This window comes from Nycticebus coucang, chromosome 3 (genome assembly GCF_027406575.1).
Source record: "Nycticebus coucang isolate mNycCou1 chromosome 3, mNycCou1.pri, whole genome shotgun sequence".
NCBI lineage: Eukaryota > Metazoa > Chordata > Mammalia > Primates > Lorisidae > Nycticebus > Nycticebus coucang.
Genome location: NC_069782.1, coordinates 127,849,022 through 127,865,068, shown reverse-complemented (window position 1 = coordinate 127,865,068; position 16,047 = coordinate 127,849,022). Strand labels below are relative to the sequence as shown.

Genomic DNA, 16,047 nt, shown 5'->3' with positions numbered 1-16,047 from the left:
ATGTCTTTAAACCTAAAATGTGTCTCTTTATCTGCATCTTATTTTTTTATTTAGTCTTAAAATTTCTGCTTTTAATTGAAATGTTTAATCCATTTAAATTATATGTAATTGTCAAGCTAATTGAATTTACAAGCACCATCTTGCTGTTTTTCACTTACCTCATGACTTTTTCTTCCTCTATCTTGTGTTTATTGCTTTTTATGTAAAAGAAATACTGTCTAGGGTACCATTTTAATTTTTTAAAATTTTCTTCGCTATTTCTTATTACATCTTAATTCACTATGATCTACTTTTAAGTGATACTAACTTAATTCTAGTTTAATATAGAAACTTACTCCAGTATAGTTTCATCCCCCCTTGTGCCATTGTTATTCTAAATATTACATCTTTATATGTATAAGCCAAATAATATAGTTTTGTAGTTTTTTACACAACTGTCATATAAATCAGTTAAGAGAAGAAAAGAATAATATTTTCAACTGTTATTTATATTTATCCATGTAATTACCTTTACTGATATTTTCTAATTTTTTGTGTGGTTTTGAGTTATAATCTGGTGTCATTTCCTTTTGTTTATCTGATGGGATTTTCTTTTGTATTTCTTTATAAGGCAAGTTTCCTCACAACAAATTTTCTTCTGCTTTGTTCTGTCTATTTTTTGCTTTGTTTTGTTTTGTTTTTAAAAATCTAAATTTCACATTCAATTTTGAAGGGCAGATTGATACATATGGAAAAATTGGTTAACAGAGCTTTTCTTTTTCTTTCATTCAGCATTGTGACTCTGTCACCTATCTTCTTGCCTTAATTTTTTCCAAGAAAAACTCAGCTATTAATCTTATTCTATTTTCCCTTGTGCGCTGAGTCCTTTCAGATCAAGAATTTCTATTTGATTATTTTGTTATAGTTTCTTTCTCTTTATGTATAGAGACTATTTGCTAAGTCGTTGCCAACGACTATTTGCTAAGTCGTTGCCACTATACTGTTCTTTAAATCTTTATTATTCTCTGTAGTTCTTTGAACATATTTATAATAGCAATTTTTAAGTTTTGTCTACTATGTCTAAAATTTAAGCCTTCTAAGAAGCAGTTTTCATGATTTTTTTTCCTGTGTATGGGTTACAAATTCCTATTTTTTATTTCATGTCTCTTTTTTTTGGGGGGGGGGTCCAAAAGCTATACATTGTAGATTCTATGTTGGAGCAACTCTGAATTCTGAATCTTCCATCCCTTAGGTTGATTTTATGGTTAGCTTTTATTTGCTTAGTGACTTTCCTGAATTATTAAGGTCTGTCTCATTTGCATCATATAGCTTTAGCTATCACTTAAGTTTTATTTTTAATTTTTAAGTCATTAAAAAAATTTAAGGCTAGCCTGTTAGGGTTTGCCCTTGAGTCAGCATAGCTCAGGGGTAAGCCAAAGATTGATCAGAAATTATGGTTAATTCCTTTGAGCCAGTAAGTTTGTGTGGGTTGGGGAACCAATTAAAAATTTAGGCAGTTTAAAAGTCTAACTGGATTTTACATTCTAACATGCTTTCTTATGGCTCCTTTATGAGCGTTCTAGGTTTCACATTCATCTGTGAGTGTATGGCTGGCTAGGGATCTCTCCAGTCCCTCCAGAGAATATGCAGCATTCTAGATTACGTGGGGCATGTGTGTGTTTATTGTAGCTTATCAAAGCTTAACTGTGGCTGCCTTATTCCTCAAATTGCCCTATGAAGTTGCTTGCAAGTCTACAAGTTTATGTCTTATCCCTATTAGTATCACAATCTCAAGCTAGTTGAGATGTTGGCCTTCCCCGGATCATGTACTCCATTACAAATTAAGTTAGCCCCCTCCAGCAGTATAGCTGCTGGCTTTTAGGAATTTCCCTTTCCTTTTAGAACTACTGAGTTTATGCAAATTGTGGGTAGAGTCTTCCTCAAAATTATTTCACTCAGCTACTTTGTTTTTAATGAATAGTAAGTTTTTTCCCAACTTTTGGTACAATCACCATCTTTATGAGGATTTTCCTTTTTAATATGTGTATTAGTTTCCTGGGCCTGCCATAACAAAGAATCACACACTTGGTGGCTTGAAACAATAGATATTTATTCTCACAAAGTTCAGGAGGCCAGAAGTCTAAAGTCAGAGGAAGATTGGTTCTGACAGCTCTGAAGCAGAATCTATTCCATGACTCCCTCTTAGTTTCCATCAACTGCCAGCAATCCTTAGGATAGCAGCATCTCTCTAACCTCTGTCCATTGTTACATAGCATTCTTCCTGGTGAATTTGAATAGCTTAACTTCTACCTCCTTTGTCTTATAGACAGTAGCCTTTGGATTGAGATCCCACCCTAATCCAGTGTGACCTTATATTAACTAATTATATCTTCAAAGATTGCACTTCTAACTGAGGTCATATTCTGAGATACTGGTAAACATAAATTGGGGATGGGGCAGTAGGTACTATTCCATATAGTACACTATTCATTATGAAGTATCACCTGAAAATCAGTATGGTCCCCCTTGAGGTGATTTTTTTGTGAAGATTACTTTTTTCAAAGTAATGAATAGGACAGCATTGTTTGAGTGATTTCTCAAGTTAAGATAATTTGATTATTTTATTCATATTGTTATGAAAAAGGCCAGGAATGGGTTGGCAGAGCCTCACTCTTCTCAAGTCTGATTTACATGTCTGATTTTAATCTAGAGCCAAATAACTATCGGACCATGCATGGCCGAGCAATAAATGGCAGCCAGTTGGGGAAGGATTACATCCAGCTGAAGAGCCTATTGCAGCCTATCCGGATTTACTCCAGAGCCAGCTTATATGGCCCTAATATTGGGCGGCCCAGGAAGAACGTCATTGCCCTCCTAGATGGGTAGGTCAGATTATTTAGCTATTCTTATGACATTGCTAATTAAATGTAATGAATTAATGTATTTGTATTTTTGCTGGTTATTTTTGGTCTTAAGGAAAAAAAAGAAGGACTTTTTCCATTGTGATTTCCCCCATTCTAACTCACAGATTCCCCTCTATGGTCAGCAGGGGGTTGATCATAATCTTGAGGATGGGTTAAAAGGGATGGATAGCTTGAAAAACTACATTTAATATTACAACACTTCATAACATCATTTTATATTTTTTAAAAAGCAAAATGCATTACTCTATTTCAGTGACCTCTTACAGAGAGTATAATCTTTACAAAATCTTGGCCAATGGAGTTGGATTAGAAAGCAATAAAAAGGAACAGACTATGGATGCATGTAACCATCTGGGTGAATCTCAAAAAAATTATGCAGAATGAAAAAAAGGCAATCTCCAAAGTTATGTTTTGTATTATTCCATCTACATAACATTTGTGAAAAGGCAAAATTATAGAAATGGAAAACAGGTTACCTGAGGTTAAAGAGGTAGTGGTACACAGATCTATATATAATATAGAGTCATTGCCCCCACCAAGAAGGACCTTGGGGATGAAGGCACTGTTCAGTATTTTGACTGTGGTGTCAGATACATGAACCTACACAGATGAAAAAATTGTAAAGAACTAAACACTTATACATACATACAGATATAAATAAAACAGGTGAAATCTGAATAATATTGGTGGATTGTATCAATATGTCAGTATAAAAATCAATGTCAATATAAAAATGTCAATATAAAAATCAACACATTGTACCCCACAAATACACAAGTGTATTCATGATCTATGTGTATATGACTTAATAAAAGGAAAAAAAAAATTTTAAATATTCTGGCCATCATATTACAGTTTTCCAAAACATTACCATTGAAAAAAACTGTGCAAAATGTGTGGGAATGTCTCTGTTGTTTTTCCAACTGCGCATGTGAATCTGAAATCATCTTAACAAAACTTTCGATTTAAAAAAAAGAAAAAGAAACACTTGAAATACTTTCAGATTAAAGTACAACAGAACTGATGGACTTATTAGATATTCTGAAGAATTTCTGCCACTTGATATATTTAATTTTCACTGCATCTGACAATCATTTTTACAAGTATTGATATGGATGAGATACTATGTTAAATGTTCTCTGTCTCACTCCTGCTGGTCAGCCAGGCACAGACTGGATAATTGAGATATCCATGCAGGTTGGACTCAGTTATCCAGGGACAGAGGAAATGTCTAACCATGAATTTGTTGCCAATAAAGAGGTAGAATTTTAGGCCAAAAGAGCCATGGTGACATGAGGAAGGCTGAAGGTGTACGTTGACACTAAGGCCTAAAGTACAACTATAAATGGAACAAGAAGAGTAAGAGCAATGTGGTTGAGAGATACAAGAATCATCTGGAGCATAGTCTCTATGCACCAAGGCACACCATTTATGTGTCATCTGTCATAGTCTGGAATAGATACAGTTCTTCCTACAAACTCAAAGATGAGTTAAAACATTTCCCAGTGATATTCACAGGATGATTGTTGAAGTTAGAGGAATGTGGTACAAATACAAACAGAGATAGACAAGGAGAGGGAAACCTTGTATCGTGGATGGCCCTTGTGACTCTTTCCTCCCTTTTCTGGAGACTGAGTCTTGATCTAAGCTTATGAACATAGCAACATTAGTAAAGGGTTAAAAAGGCAGAAGGATTTCCATTGTAACAGCATTAACAACCTGAAATTAAATGTTAGGCATTTTTATCTTTACAAAAGTCCTCCAGCTCTTACTTCAACTCCTATTCTTTTCCCACCCTTCTCTTTTGTTGTTGTTGCAGTTTTTGGCCGGGGCTGAGCCCGCCACCTCCGATGTATGGCTGGCACCCTACTACTCCTTGAGCCACAGGCGCTGTCCTTCCTACTCTTCTCTTTTCTCACCTTCTCCCCCAGGAGCAACTTTCCCTCTTTTTTTTTTTTTTTTTTTGGAGACAGAGCATCAAGCTGTCACCCTGGGTACAGTGCTATGCTGTCACAGCTCACAGCAACCTCCAACTTCTTGGCTTAAGTGATTCTCTTGCCTCAGCCTCCCAAGTAGCTGAGACTACAGGCGCCCACCACAATGCCCGGCTATTTTGGGGTTGTAGTTGTCATTGTTGTTTGGCAGGCCTGGGCTGGATTTGAACCCACCACCTCTGGTGTATGTGGCTGGCACCTTTGCCACTTGAGCTACAGGTGCCAAGCCAACTTTCCCTCTTTTTTTGCAGAAAAATTTTATGGTGTTGGCCCCTGTTCACAAAAATAGCTCTCAGCTCTCTTTGCATATTGAAATTACTGAATTTTGAAATTGTTCTGTGTATATGGAGGAGAGTGGTATGGGAGGTGGTATGGATAGAATGGAGATGGAGAGGTCAGTTTCATTTTACTTATTATAATTAGGGCATAAAGATCATAAGTATAAAACTTTCCTCACATTTTGTGGTTACACAATCAAGCAAAGCTAATAACACTGTCATTTAAGTTCACATAGTTATTATTTTGAATTATTCTTTTTCTTTAATGACTTCATTAATGTATTCTCATATGATCCATAATTTTATCTTAGTATTAATCACTATATCAATCACTCATTCATACTGCAAATGTTTCGTGAGCAACTGCTATGTTCCAGGTACTAGTTTAATAATAAAACCAAATACTTTCTTTGCCCTCATAGAGTATTCACTAGGGTAGGGGAGGCATAAGATTAATCAGTGGACCTTAAAAATAAGGCAATATTAGGAAGAGGTATATAGTGCTATGAATGACTGTTAAGGGGTAGAGTTTGGCTGAGTTATAACAGTCATGGAAGAGTTCCCTAAAGAAATGACACATAAAAGAAAGAGAGATATTTAATTAAGGTAGAATCTAAAAGGTGAGTAGATTTGTCACTTTTAACTAGACAAAGTGAGCAGTGAACAGTATCTGTATTCTTAGCAAAAAGAAATGCATCTGTAATGCCCTGAGGATGAAAGAAGGGCCAGGAGGCTAGAGAAAGATAAAGTTAGAGAAATAGTTAGGACTCATGTTACACAGGAGCTTACAGGCATAAAAAGGGCTTAGAATTTTTTCTAAGTACATTTAGGAATATACTGAATGTTTTTCAGCTGGAGTAAAATGGTTTATTATACAGGGTGGCCATAAAGTTCATGTGCAATTTTAAATGAACTTTATGGCCACCCTGTATAATAAATCATGTTATGTCTACTACGTGGAAAAATGGATTGAGAAGAAAGCAGGGAAGTCAGTGATAAGACTGCTGCAATTGTGCAGAGAAAGAATGATGGGGACCTGGACTAGGGTGTTGGAAGTAGAATTCATAGGACATGATGATATATTAAATAAGCATATGATGCTGTGACATAGGAATATATAAGCAGTTGGGTAAATGGTATTGTCATAACTGAGATGGGAAGAAAATTATAACTTAGGTTTCATGTTATGTTTATTATGCTTGCATCTAAATGGAAATGTCAAGGATATCATTGAATACAAATGAAGTGATCAAGGCGTCTCTCTACCAGAGAGTCATTAGCATGAAAAAAATAATAGGAATAGAGGAGATCATTTAGGAGAGTGTAAAAGAGGAGGCAGAGGCTCAGGAGAGGGCCCTGAGGAACTTGCACATTATAAATAGGTAGGAAAAGAGAAAGAGCTTCAGAAGTGAGAGGAAAGGAAAGAATGTAGGGCACACAAAATAATAAAGGAGAGTTTTGAATTAGGAAGGAGTGCTGCTCAGAGGTCAGGAGGTCAAGTAACAGGAGGACAGTAAAGTGCCTTTGGATCTGGCATTATGTACGTGGTTGGTAGCACTGAAAAGCAGTTCAGGAGAATAGTGGGAACAAAAGTCTGGTTACTGTAGTTTAAAGAGTGAGGGGGGGTGAGAAATTAGAAATAATAATATGGGCAACAATTCTTTTTTTTTTATTGTTGAGGATTCATTGAGGGTACAATAGCCAGGTTACACTGATTGCAATTGTTAGGTAAAGTCCCTCTTATATGGGCAACAATTCTTATGGAAAGTTTTACTGTGAAGGCAGACAGAAAAATGAAGAAAAATGTGCGGTCAAGGAAAATGATGGCATTTTCTCCCTTTTATTTGGTAAATAGTAGAACACGTTTGTAGGTTATTAGGATATATCCATGAGAGAAGAAAAGCCAGATCAGCGATTTTCAACCAGTGTGCAGTGAGAGGATCCAATAAGAGGATCCTAGGTGTGCTCTAAACATTTTTAAAGATCATTAATTAAATTACTTTTAAAAGAATTTTAAAGCACAGTAAGTATATTCTTTGTTTTACTCTTTTTTTGGATCACCATTAATTTAAGTGTGCTATGGAAGTTTAACTACAAGTATCAAGTGTGCCACAAAGGGTTGAAAAATACTGAGCTAGATGATACAAGAGAATGAGGGGTAAATGAGGGGTATAGCCAAGTGAGAGGTCCTTTAGGGTTAGAAGAAATGGAATCCAGACCTTCATTACATGGAGAGGGTAATTCCCTCCAGGGTAATCATAAGGTAAGAAACAAATATTTCTCTATGTAAGAGCTAAGAAAGTCATACTTGGGAGAAGCGTCTACCATGTACATTAAGTATAGTCAGGGCATCCGGGGTTTTGTATGTGGTGTACATATAGATGCATAGAAGTTGGTTTGTTATGAATAAGTCATGACTCTTGGATATAATAATAAGCAACATATAGATATGAGCATGTGACTGTATCTCACAGCCCAAATAGTGGGCTCTACTTCCTCCATATCCAAAAATAAAAATAGGATTCAAGAGACTAGAGAAGATCACTTAGGGCTAAAAAAGATACTAATGAATCTTTTTTTCTTTTATGTGCCAGAAAGAAAAAACTGAGGATTTATATTTCTTAATGTACTAAATATACAGTGAAATATAATTAGAAGCGCATAAACATTTCCAGCAACTTGAACTAACAATAACAAAAATGTCAGCACTCTAAGTTACCAGTTCTGTAGTCTTTTCTAATCTTCTTGGTTACACAGATATAATTTTACATAGTTGTAATCATTGTATACGCATCATTTTGAGTTCTACATTTTTTACTCATTGCTTCAGTTGACCCGTTCTTTATTTCTACATTTTTCTCATATTCATCATTCTTAGTAGCAATAAACTATTCCATTATGTTAACAATGTACCAAAGTCTGCCTAAGCTTTCCCTCACTGTTGGGCATTTGGACTATTTCCAGTTTTTGCCTATAATATACAGCACAGCTATAAACATCTTTATATAAATAGTTTTTTTATTTCTTTTGAATTACATCCTTGGGCTATATTCCAAAAAGTTGGATTTCTAGGTCAAAGTCTGTGATAATTTTTATGGCTCCTACATTTTTTGCCAAATTTCTTTTCAGAACAATTTCACCAGGTTGTAGGACAGCCATGTGTTAGTGTATCTTGTCCCTCAGTATCCAACAGCAATGAGTATTGTCACTTTTTATTAATTTACTCTATTTTAATTAATACAAGATCATGCTGCATGGTTGTTTAAACTCGAATTTTATTTACTATAAATAGATCTGAGTATTTTTCAAATCCTTGTTGTCTTGTTTCCTCTTACCTCAAGTTTTGTTAGTAACACAAAAACTATTTTACTTCAGGCCCAGACCAGACACCATTTTAAATTCAGTCCTCTCCTATATCCATATACTCAATTAGTTATTAAGTTCTGTAATTTCTGACTTCCTAGTATCATTCATATATCCAATATTCTTTTCATTTTAATTTTAAACCTTTTCATTTTTCCTCCTAAGAGATTTTCTGTATCTAGTCTCAACTTTTCTGTAAAGATTTCTGAATCATTATTTTTAGACTTATTAAATTTATTTCATGTCATTATGGCCACTTTTACAGCTGTGTGGACTTGTTTCGTGGTACTGTTCAAAGAATTCATTAACAAACTAGTATTTTACATCCAAGGGTTTCAGTAGCATAGCAAAATGGAAAAGAGGTCCACAAGCCGCTGCTCGCATGTGGAACTTGGACTCGATATTTATTTAGACAGATGTCTAGAACATTATCACTTTATTAGTACTATTTTTAAGACCTAATAAATTATTCCTAGGAAACCTGTCCTGCAGGTGTTCTTCGTTGTATCTTTCTTCTGGGTTCACTCAAAATATACCTGACTTATTGGTGCCCAAGGATACCATAGGGTACCCATCTATGCAACTCTTCTACCCGGGCAGTTCTAAGGGCTGGTCAAGGCAGAATAATGCCTCTCCACGAGTACAAACATCTTCTACAGCTTCCTCTTTTCCTCCCTAGTCTTGCAGCTGGTGGGCAGCATTCCCACATGGGTCTCTATGTCACCCTTAAATTATACCTAAACAACAGGGTTCACTAAATGGGGACTAATGCTTCTTTAAAACAGAGTAATTTTCTTTGAAAATGTATCTGGTTACTCTTGCTTGAAATCCAAACCCTTTCAGATGCACTCCTGGCCTTTAGGATCTGTAGCTGCCTAAATCTGCAGTTAATAAGCAGCTATGCCCCCTTGTACAATCTTGTTTCTAGCTACAGCCTAGTACAGTATACATAAATTTTGGAAGATGACATACTCTTTTTTACTTTTGTACCTTTTTTATTTTATGTCATTTTGTTTGGAATACCACCTTCTCCTCTTGTTTTTCCTTTTTACCTAAGTCTTCTCTGAAAAGCTTAGGCTGGATTTCTTCTGACCTCCTCTGCCCTTGCATAGCACTGTGTTTATTTTACTGCTACAGCATTATCAAATTGATGATAATAGTTGCTTACATATCTGCCTCCCCTGCTGGAGTATAGACTAGGATCAAGACCCCATCTGATATATTCATTCTGTATCTTCAGATCTTAGAAATACAGTAAGTATCTTATAAATACTTGTGGAATAAGTAGTATCTCTTTTATTACTGACTCTAGGGTCATCTGACATGAAAACACCTAGCACAATTGTGATGATGAAGTATTTTAAATCATTGTATAAATAAATATTTGATAAGTTATGGTGATTTTTATAAATCATGGTGATTATTTTTAGTTTTATAGAACCAAACCAATTTTTAAGTTAAAAATTTTTTGATATGTAATAATTGTCCATTTATATATGGAATACATGTGATATTTTGATACCTGCATACAATTGTACTGATCTGATTGGGGAATTAGGATAGTCATTATCTCAAATGTTTATCAATTCTTTATGCTGGAAACATTCCAACTTTTCTCTTCTAGCTATTTTGAAATATACAATAAATTATTAAGTATTATCACCCTACTATGGTATCAAACACTAGAACTTATTCCTTCTAACTTCTATTCCATTAACCAATTTCTCTTCATCTTTTCTCCTCCCGACTCTCCCCTGTCTCCGATAACTACCATTCTACTCTCTACCTCCATGAGATTCACATTTTTAGCTCCCCTATAAGAGGGACAAGTGACATTTGTCTTTCTATGCCTGGCTTATTTCAGTTGATATAACATCTCCAGTTCCATCTCTGTTGGTGAAAATGACAGATTCATTATTTTATATGTTAAATAATATTCCATTGTGCATTTATATACAGCACATTTTCATTATCCATTTATTTGTTCATGGACACTTAAGTTGCTTCCATGTCTTGGCTATTGTGAATAGTGCTACAGTAAACAAGGGAGTGCAGATCAGATGAGTAGGGAGGGTATTCTAATACAATTATTTGTTTATTGGCAAATAACTCCTTTACTGGCAGTGCTGTGTGAGCTGGTACATTTTTGTGATGCAAGAGCATTGAGTTGTTGCCCAAGATTTTTAGTTAAGCTTTACCTATTTCTCTACTGATGTTTACTTTGTCTGCTATGCTTCTCACAGTCAGCAAGTTTTCCAGAAGGTCTAGCTAAAATAATTGATTAAGATGACTATGATACATTAATGCTGTGTATATTAATGTAATCATGGGGTACAATGTGCTGGTTTTATATACAATTTGAAATATTTTCATCAAACTGGTTAACATAGCCTTCATGGCATTTTCTTAGTTATTGTGTTGAGATATTTATATTCTACATTTAGTAAATTTCACAAATACCCTTGTAAGATGCACCATAGGTGTGGTCCCAATAATTACCCTCCTCCACCCATCCTCATTCAGTGAACCCTGTTGTTTAGGTGTAATTTAAGGGTGACATAGAGACCCATGTGTGAATACTGCCCACCAGCTGCAAGATTAGAAAAAAAAAGATGGTTATGATAAATACAGATTTTTAGTGTAGATGAAAATCTACTTTAGAAGATTTAAAGAGGATGCCACCCAAGACTTAGGGCTAGTGAGAAGTCAATGCCTAGCGTTAGAGTTTCAAAGGACAGGCTAACTCTCTACTTGGGGCTAATACAGCTGGTGACTTTAAGTTAAAGACAATGATCTCTTATTCTGAAAATCCTTGGGCCCCTAACCATTATGCTACTCCACTCATGCTCCGTAAATGGAACAAAAAGTCTAGATAATGGTGCATCTGTTTACAGTGTGGTTTGCTGAATATTTTAGGCCCACTATTGAGACCAACTTCTCAGAAGAAAAAGTTTCTTTCAAAATATTACTGCTATCGACAATGTACTGAGTCACCCAAGAGCTCTGATGAAGATGTACAAGTAGATTCATGTTGTTCTGCTAACACAACATCCATTCTGCAAACAGTAGGTGAAGGGGTCATTGTGACTTTCAAGTCTTATTATTTAAGAAATACATTTTGTAAGGCAATAGCCACTAAACATACTGATTCCTCTGATGTATCTGGACAAAGGAAATTGAAAATCTTCTGGAAAGGATTCACCATTCCAGATGCTATCAAGAACATTTGTGATTCATGAGAGGAGATAAAAATATCAACATTAACAGGAGTTTGGAAGAAGTAAAGTTCAACCTTCATACATGACTTTGAGGGGTTCAAGACATCAGTGGAGGAAGTAACTATGAATTTAGTGGAAATAGCATGAGAATAAGAATTTGAAATGGAGCCTCTCAGTAATTTGGGAAGTTGGATAATTTCTAGAGGCCAGAAGTTTAAGACCAACCTGTGCACTACAGCGAGACCCCCATCTCTACAAAAAAAATAGAAAAATTAGCCAAGCCTGGTGGCATGTACCTATAGACTCAGCTACTCAGGAGCAGAGGGATCACTTAAGCCCAGGTATTTGAGGTTGCAGTAAGCTATAATATGATGAAACCACTATACAATAGCCCACAGCAAGACCTTATCTGTAAAAAAAAAAAAAAGAAAAGAAATCAATCCTAAAGAATCGAATTGCTGCAACATCATGATAAAATTTGACCAATGAGAAGTTGGTTCTTATACAGGGCAAAGACAGTAGTTTCTTCAGATAAAACCTACTCCTGGTGAAAATGCTATGAACATTGTTGAAATGACAACAAGTTATTTAAAATATTGCAAAGCTTAGTTGGTATAACAGTGGCAGAGTTTGAGAGAATTGACTCCAATTTTGAAAGAAGTTCTAATGTGAGTAAAATGCTGTCAAACAGCATCACATGCCATAGAGAAATCTTTTGCAAAAGGAAGATTCACTTGATGGAGCAAAGTCCATTGTTGTCTTATTTTGATAAATTTCCTCAGCCACTCCATCCTTCAGCAACCACCTTCCTGATCAGTCAGCAGCCATCAACATGCAGCAAGATCCTCCACTAGCAAAGTGATTATGAATTACCAAAGGCTGAAATGAGTGTTAGCATATTTTTTAGCAAGAAAGTATTTTCAAGTTAAGGTACGTACATTGCTCTTTTGACATTATTGAACATTTAATAGGCTACAGTATAGTATAAACATAACTTTTATATGTACTGGGAAACAAAAAAAATTTGTATTTCTCTTTATTGCAATATTTGCTTTATTGTGGTAGTCTGGAACTAAACCCATAATATCTCTGAGGTATGCCTGTGCATAGCCAACTATCACAAGACATAGGAAAGAAACCATTAGCTTGAAAAGAGAAAAAAAAGAGAAAAGATAAATAATTTACCCAAAATGTTATAATTTAAGACCAGTAATTTTAAAACATAAATCTATAATTAGCATTTTTATAGAGATATAGAAAAAATTTGTACTTATAGGGTAAAAATATCATTATATGAGAAAAAGTATAATCAGAACAAAAAGATATTTTTGAAACTAAACATGAAAGACTTAAACTTAATAAAGTTTCTCCAATGATTTGTTACATATAGCACTAAACACATAAGTGATAAAAGAAAATATTGATAAATTGGACTTTATCAAAATTAATAATTGTTGAGTATCACAGAATACCATTAGGAATGTGAACACAAACAATAGGAGAAAATATTTGCAAGTAATACATTTATTTGTAAAGAACTTGTATCCAGAATATATATAAAGAACATTTATAACTCAGTAATAAAAAGAAAAAGAACTTAATTAAAATGTAAGCAAAAGGGATTTGAACATTTTTCCTAAGAAGATATGCAAATAGCCAATAAGCACATGAACAGGTGCTTAACATTGTTAGTTATTAGGTAAACATAAAACCCACAATGAGATATCATTTCATACCCTTTACGATGGGTATAATCAAAAAGACATACAGTAACAAGTATTAGAGAGAATGTAGAGAGACTGGAAGCTTTATACCCTGCTGGTGAGAATATAATATAGTGTAGTACTTTGGAAAACAGTCTGTCAATTACTTGGGTTAAACAAAATTAACATATAACTAAGCACTTTCTAAAATAAATGAAAATATTTGTATACACAAAAACATGTACACTAATATTCACAGCAGCATTGTTCTTAATAGCCACAAAAATGGAAATAATCCACATGTCCATGAACCAATGAGTGGATAAATAAAATGTAGTATATCCATATAATGGACTATTTTTAAACAATAAAAAATAAATGAAGTACGGATACATGTTATAGCATGGATGAACCTTGAAAACATTATGATCACTCAAAATGAGCCAGTCACAAAAGCCACCCATTGTGATTCCCATTACATAAAATGTTATAATAGGCAAATCAAATAGAGGCAAAAAAAAAAATAGATTAGTACTTGCTTAGGACTAGTAGAGATTGTGAGGAAATGGAGAGGGACTGATAATGAGTACAGGATTTCTTTTGGGAGTGATGAAATATTCTGGAATTAGATTTGTTAATGGTTGCACAGTCTTTAAATATAATAAAAACTTGAATTGTTCACTTACATGGGTGAACTACATGGTATATAAATTATATCTCCAAAAAGATGTTAAATGTCTAATTGTAGGATAAAATTAAGAAAATCTCCTTTACAAAGACCTTTAGATGAGACAGAAAACTGGAGATAAAATATTATTGATATGGAGGATCAATTCAGGATATATAGCAGCTGTCTTTTAAAAAAAAGATCCAGAACCAGAAACAAGGAAGTAAATATGGTTACAGAAAGAATGAAAACTTTACCAACTTTAAAAATATATAAGTAGAGGAATAGTTGACAGAAGATAAAAGATAGAAATGGAGAGAAAAAAATAATACATATGAAGGGTGATATCATTTTATAATATATGAAGATTCAGAAAATATTATCTAAATTGTTGGAATAATAAATGGAGAGGTGGAGAAGAGGAGGCTCTGTAAATGAACCACGTGGAATTTGCTTGACTCTTGCTTAGAATGACTTATGGCAGCACTTTCTTAAATGTGCTCTGGAGAATATCAAGTTCTGTAGGATATGAACATTATGTGGAGGGAAAAAAAAACATTAAAAGTTCTGTGGTTAAGTAAGTTTTAGAACTTCTGGGATTCACACAATGCTTCCCGGCACCTTTATTACATTAGTTTACATTCTGAATATCCAAGAAAGGGATTTAGCATACAGAATTTTCTGAATTTATTTGATCACAGAATTTCCTTTTCAGAGACTGTTTTGAGGAATTGGTGTTCCACTAACGTGTTTGTAACACATTTACTTAGACTATGAGTTCAGGTTCAGGTGAGGGATGGAAGTAGAAAGTAGAACAAGCATTAAAAAAAGGATTATAAATTGGAGAACTCAGAGAACCTGCGCTGTATCATTTGTGGTCCACTTGCTTTTATTCTTGTCACCTTCCAATCTATTTACTACTTAGTTACCAGAAAAAACCTTTACTAACATAATTCATATGATGTCAGTCACTTGCTAAAGACTCTTTAATGATTTTTCATTGCTCTTAGCATAAAATTTAATCTCCTTACCATGGATCACAGGGCTCTATGATGAAGGATCTGGCTTCTATCCAGCTCATCATTTTTATCTTCTACCACATTTCCTTTTGCTAACTTCACTCAGGCCACACTGGCATGCAAGGGACATGCTTACCTTCTTGAATGTTCTTCTCTCCATATGCCACATGATTGGTTTCTTATCCATTAGAACACTTCCTTGAGTTACCTAAATAAGTAATTCTCCATCTGCATACCTTGATAGTTCTCTTTATGGAATTTATTGAAATGTATAACTATATATTTATTGTTCATTTGCTTGTGGGTTACATATTATAAATTCCATATGAGCAAAAAGTATGCCTTTTATATTTACCATTGTATCTGCAGTACTGGCATAAAGCCTAGTACATAATAGGTACTCAAAGTTGTTGAATGAAGGAAGGAAGGAAAGGAAGAAAGTGCTTAGTACGGTTCATGGCACATGTTGACACCCAAATAAATGTTCCACAACTGTCAAGAAGAACAGATGTATTTCAAAGATGAAAAGACAGGATTTAGTCTCATAGCTTTTTCACATGTGACTCAGTGTAGCTTTCTAATCAGTTCATAGAATTATGTGAGGAAACGAACTAGAAAGATTAGCTACAGTAACATATCAGTATAATGAGGGTAACTGCAACTCTACTTTCCTCTTTTATGCTTGCTTATGCCACATTCTTCTTCAGTGGGAAGATACACAGCTGAGGACAATTTGGTACACCAAGTAATTATCACAATATTATTCCTAATAATTGTTCTGTTTTATTTCACCTGTGAACGAGTTATATGACTTGACCAAACTACAGGTGCAGAAAAGAGAACAATGCATTACTCTTAGTTTATAAAAAGAGAATTTTCATCTCTCTGCCTCTAGAGACAGA

General features: G+C 34.5%; 1 protein-coding gene across 1 annotated transcript in view; it reads left to right on the top strand.

Moving 5' to 3' along the window:
- Window positions 1–16,047, top strand: part of HPSE2 (heparanase 2 (inactive)) — an 841,015-nt gene that overhangs the window by 563,141 nt on the left and 261,827 nt on the right. The window contains exon 5 of the mRNA XM_053585648.1: window positions 2,690–2,861. Within this exon, the coding sequence (XP_053441623.1) occupies window positions 2,690–2,861 (172 nt within the window). The remainder of the gene's footprint in view (window positions 1–2,689; window positions 2,862–16,047) is intronic.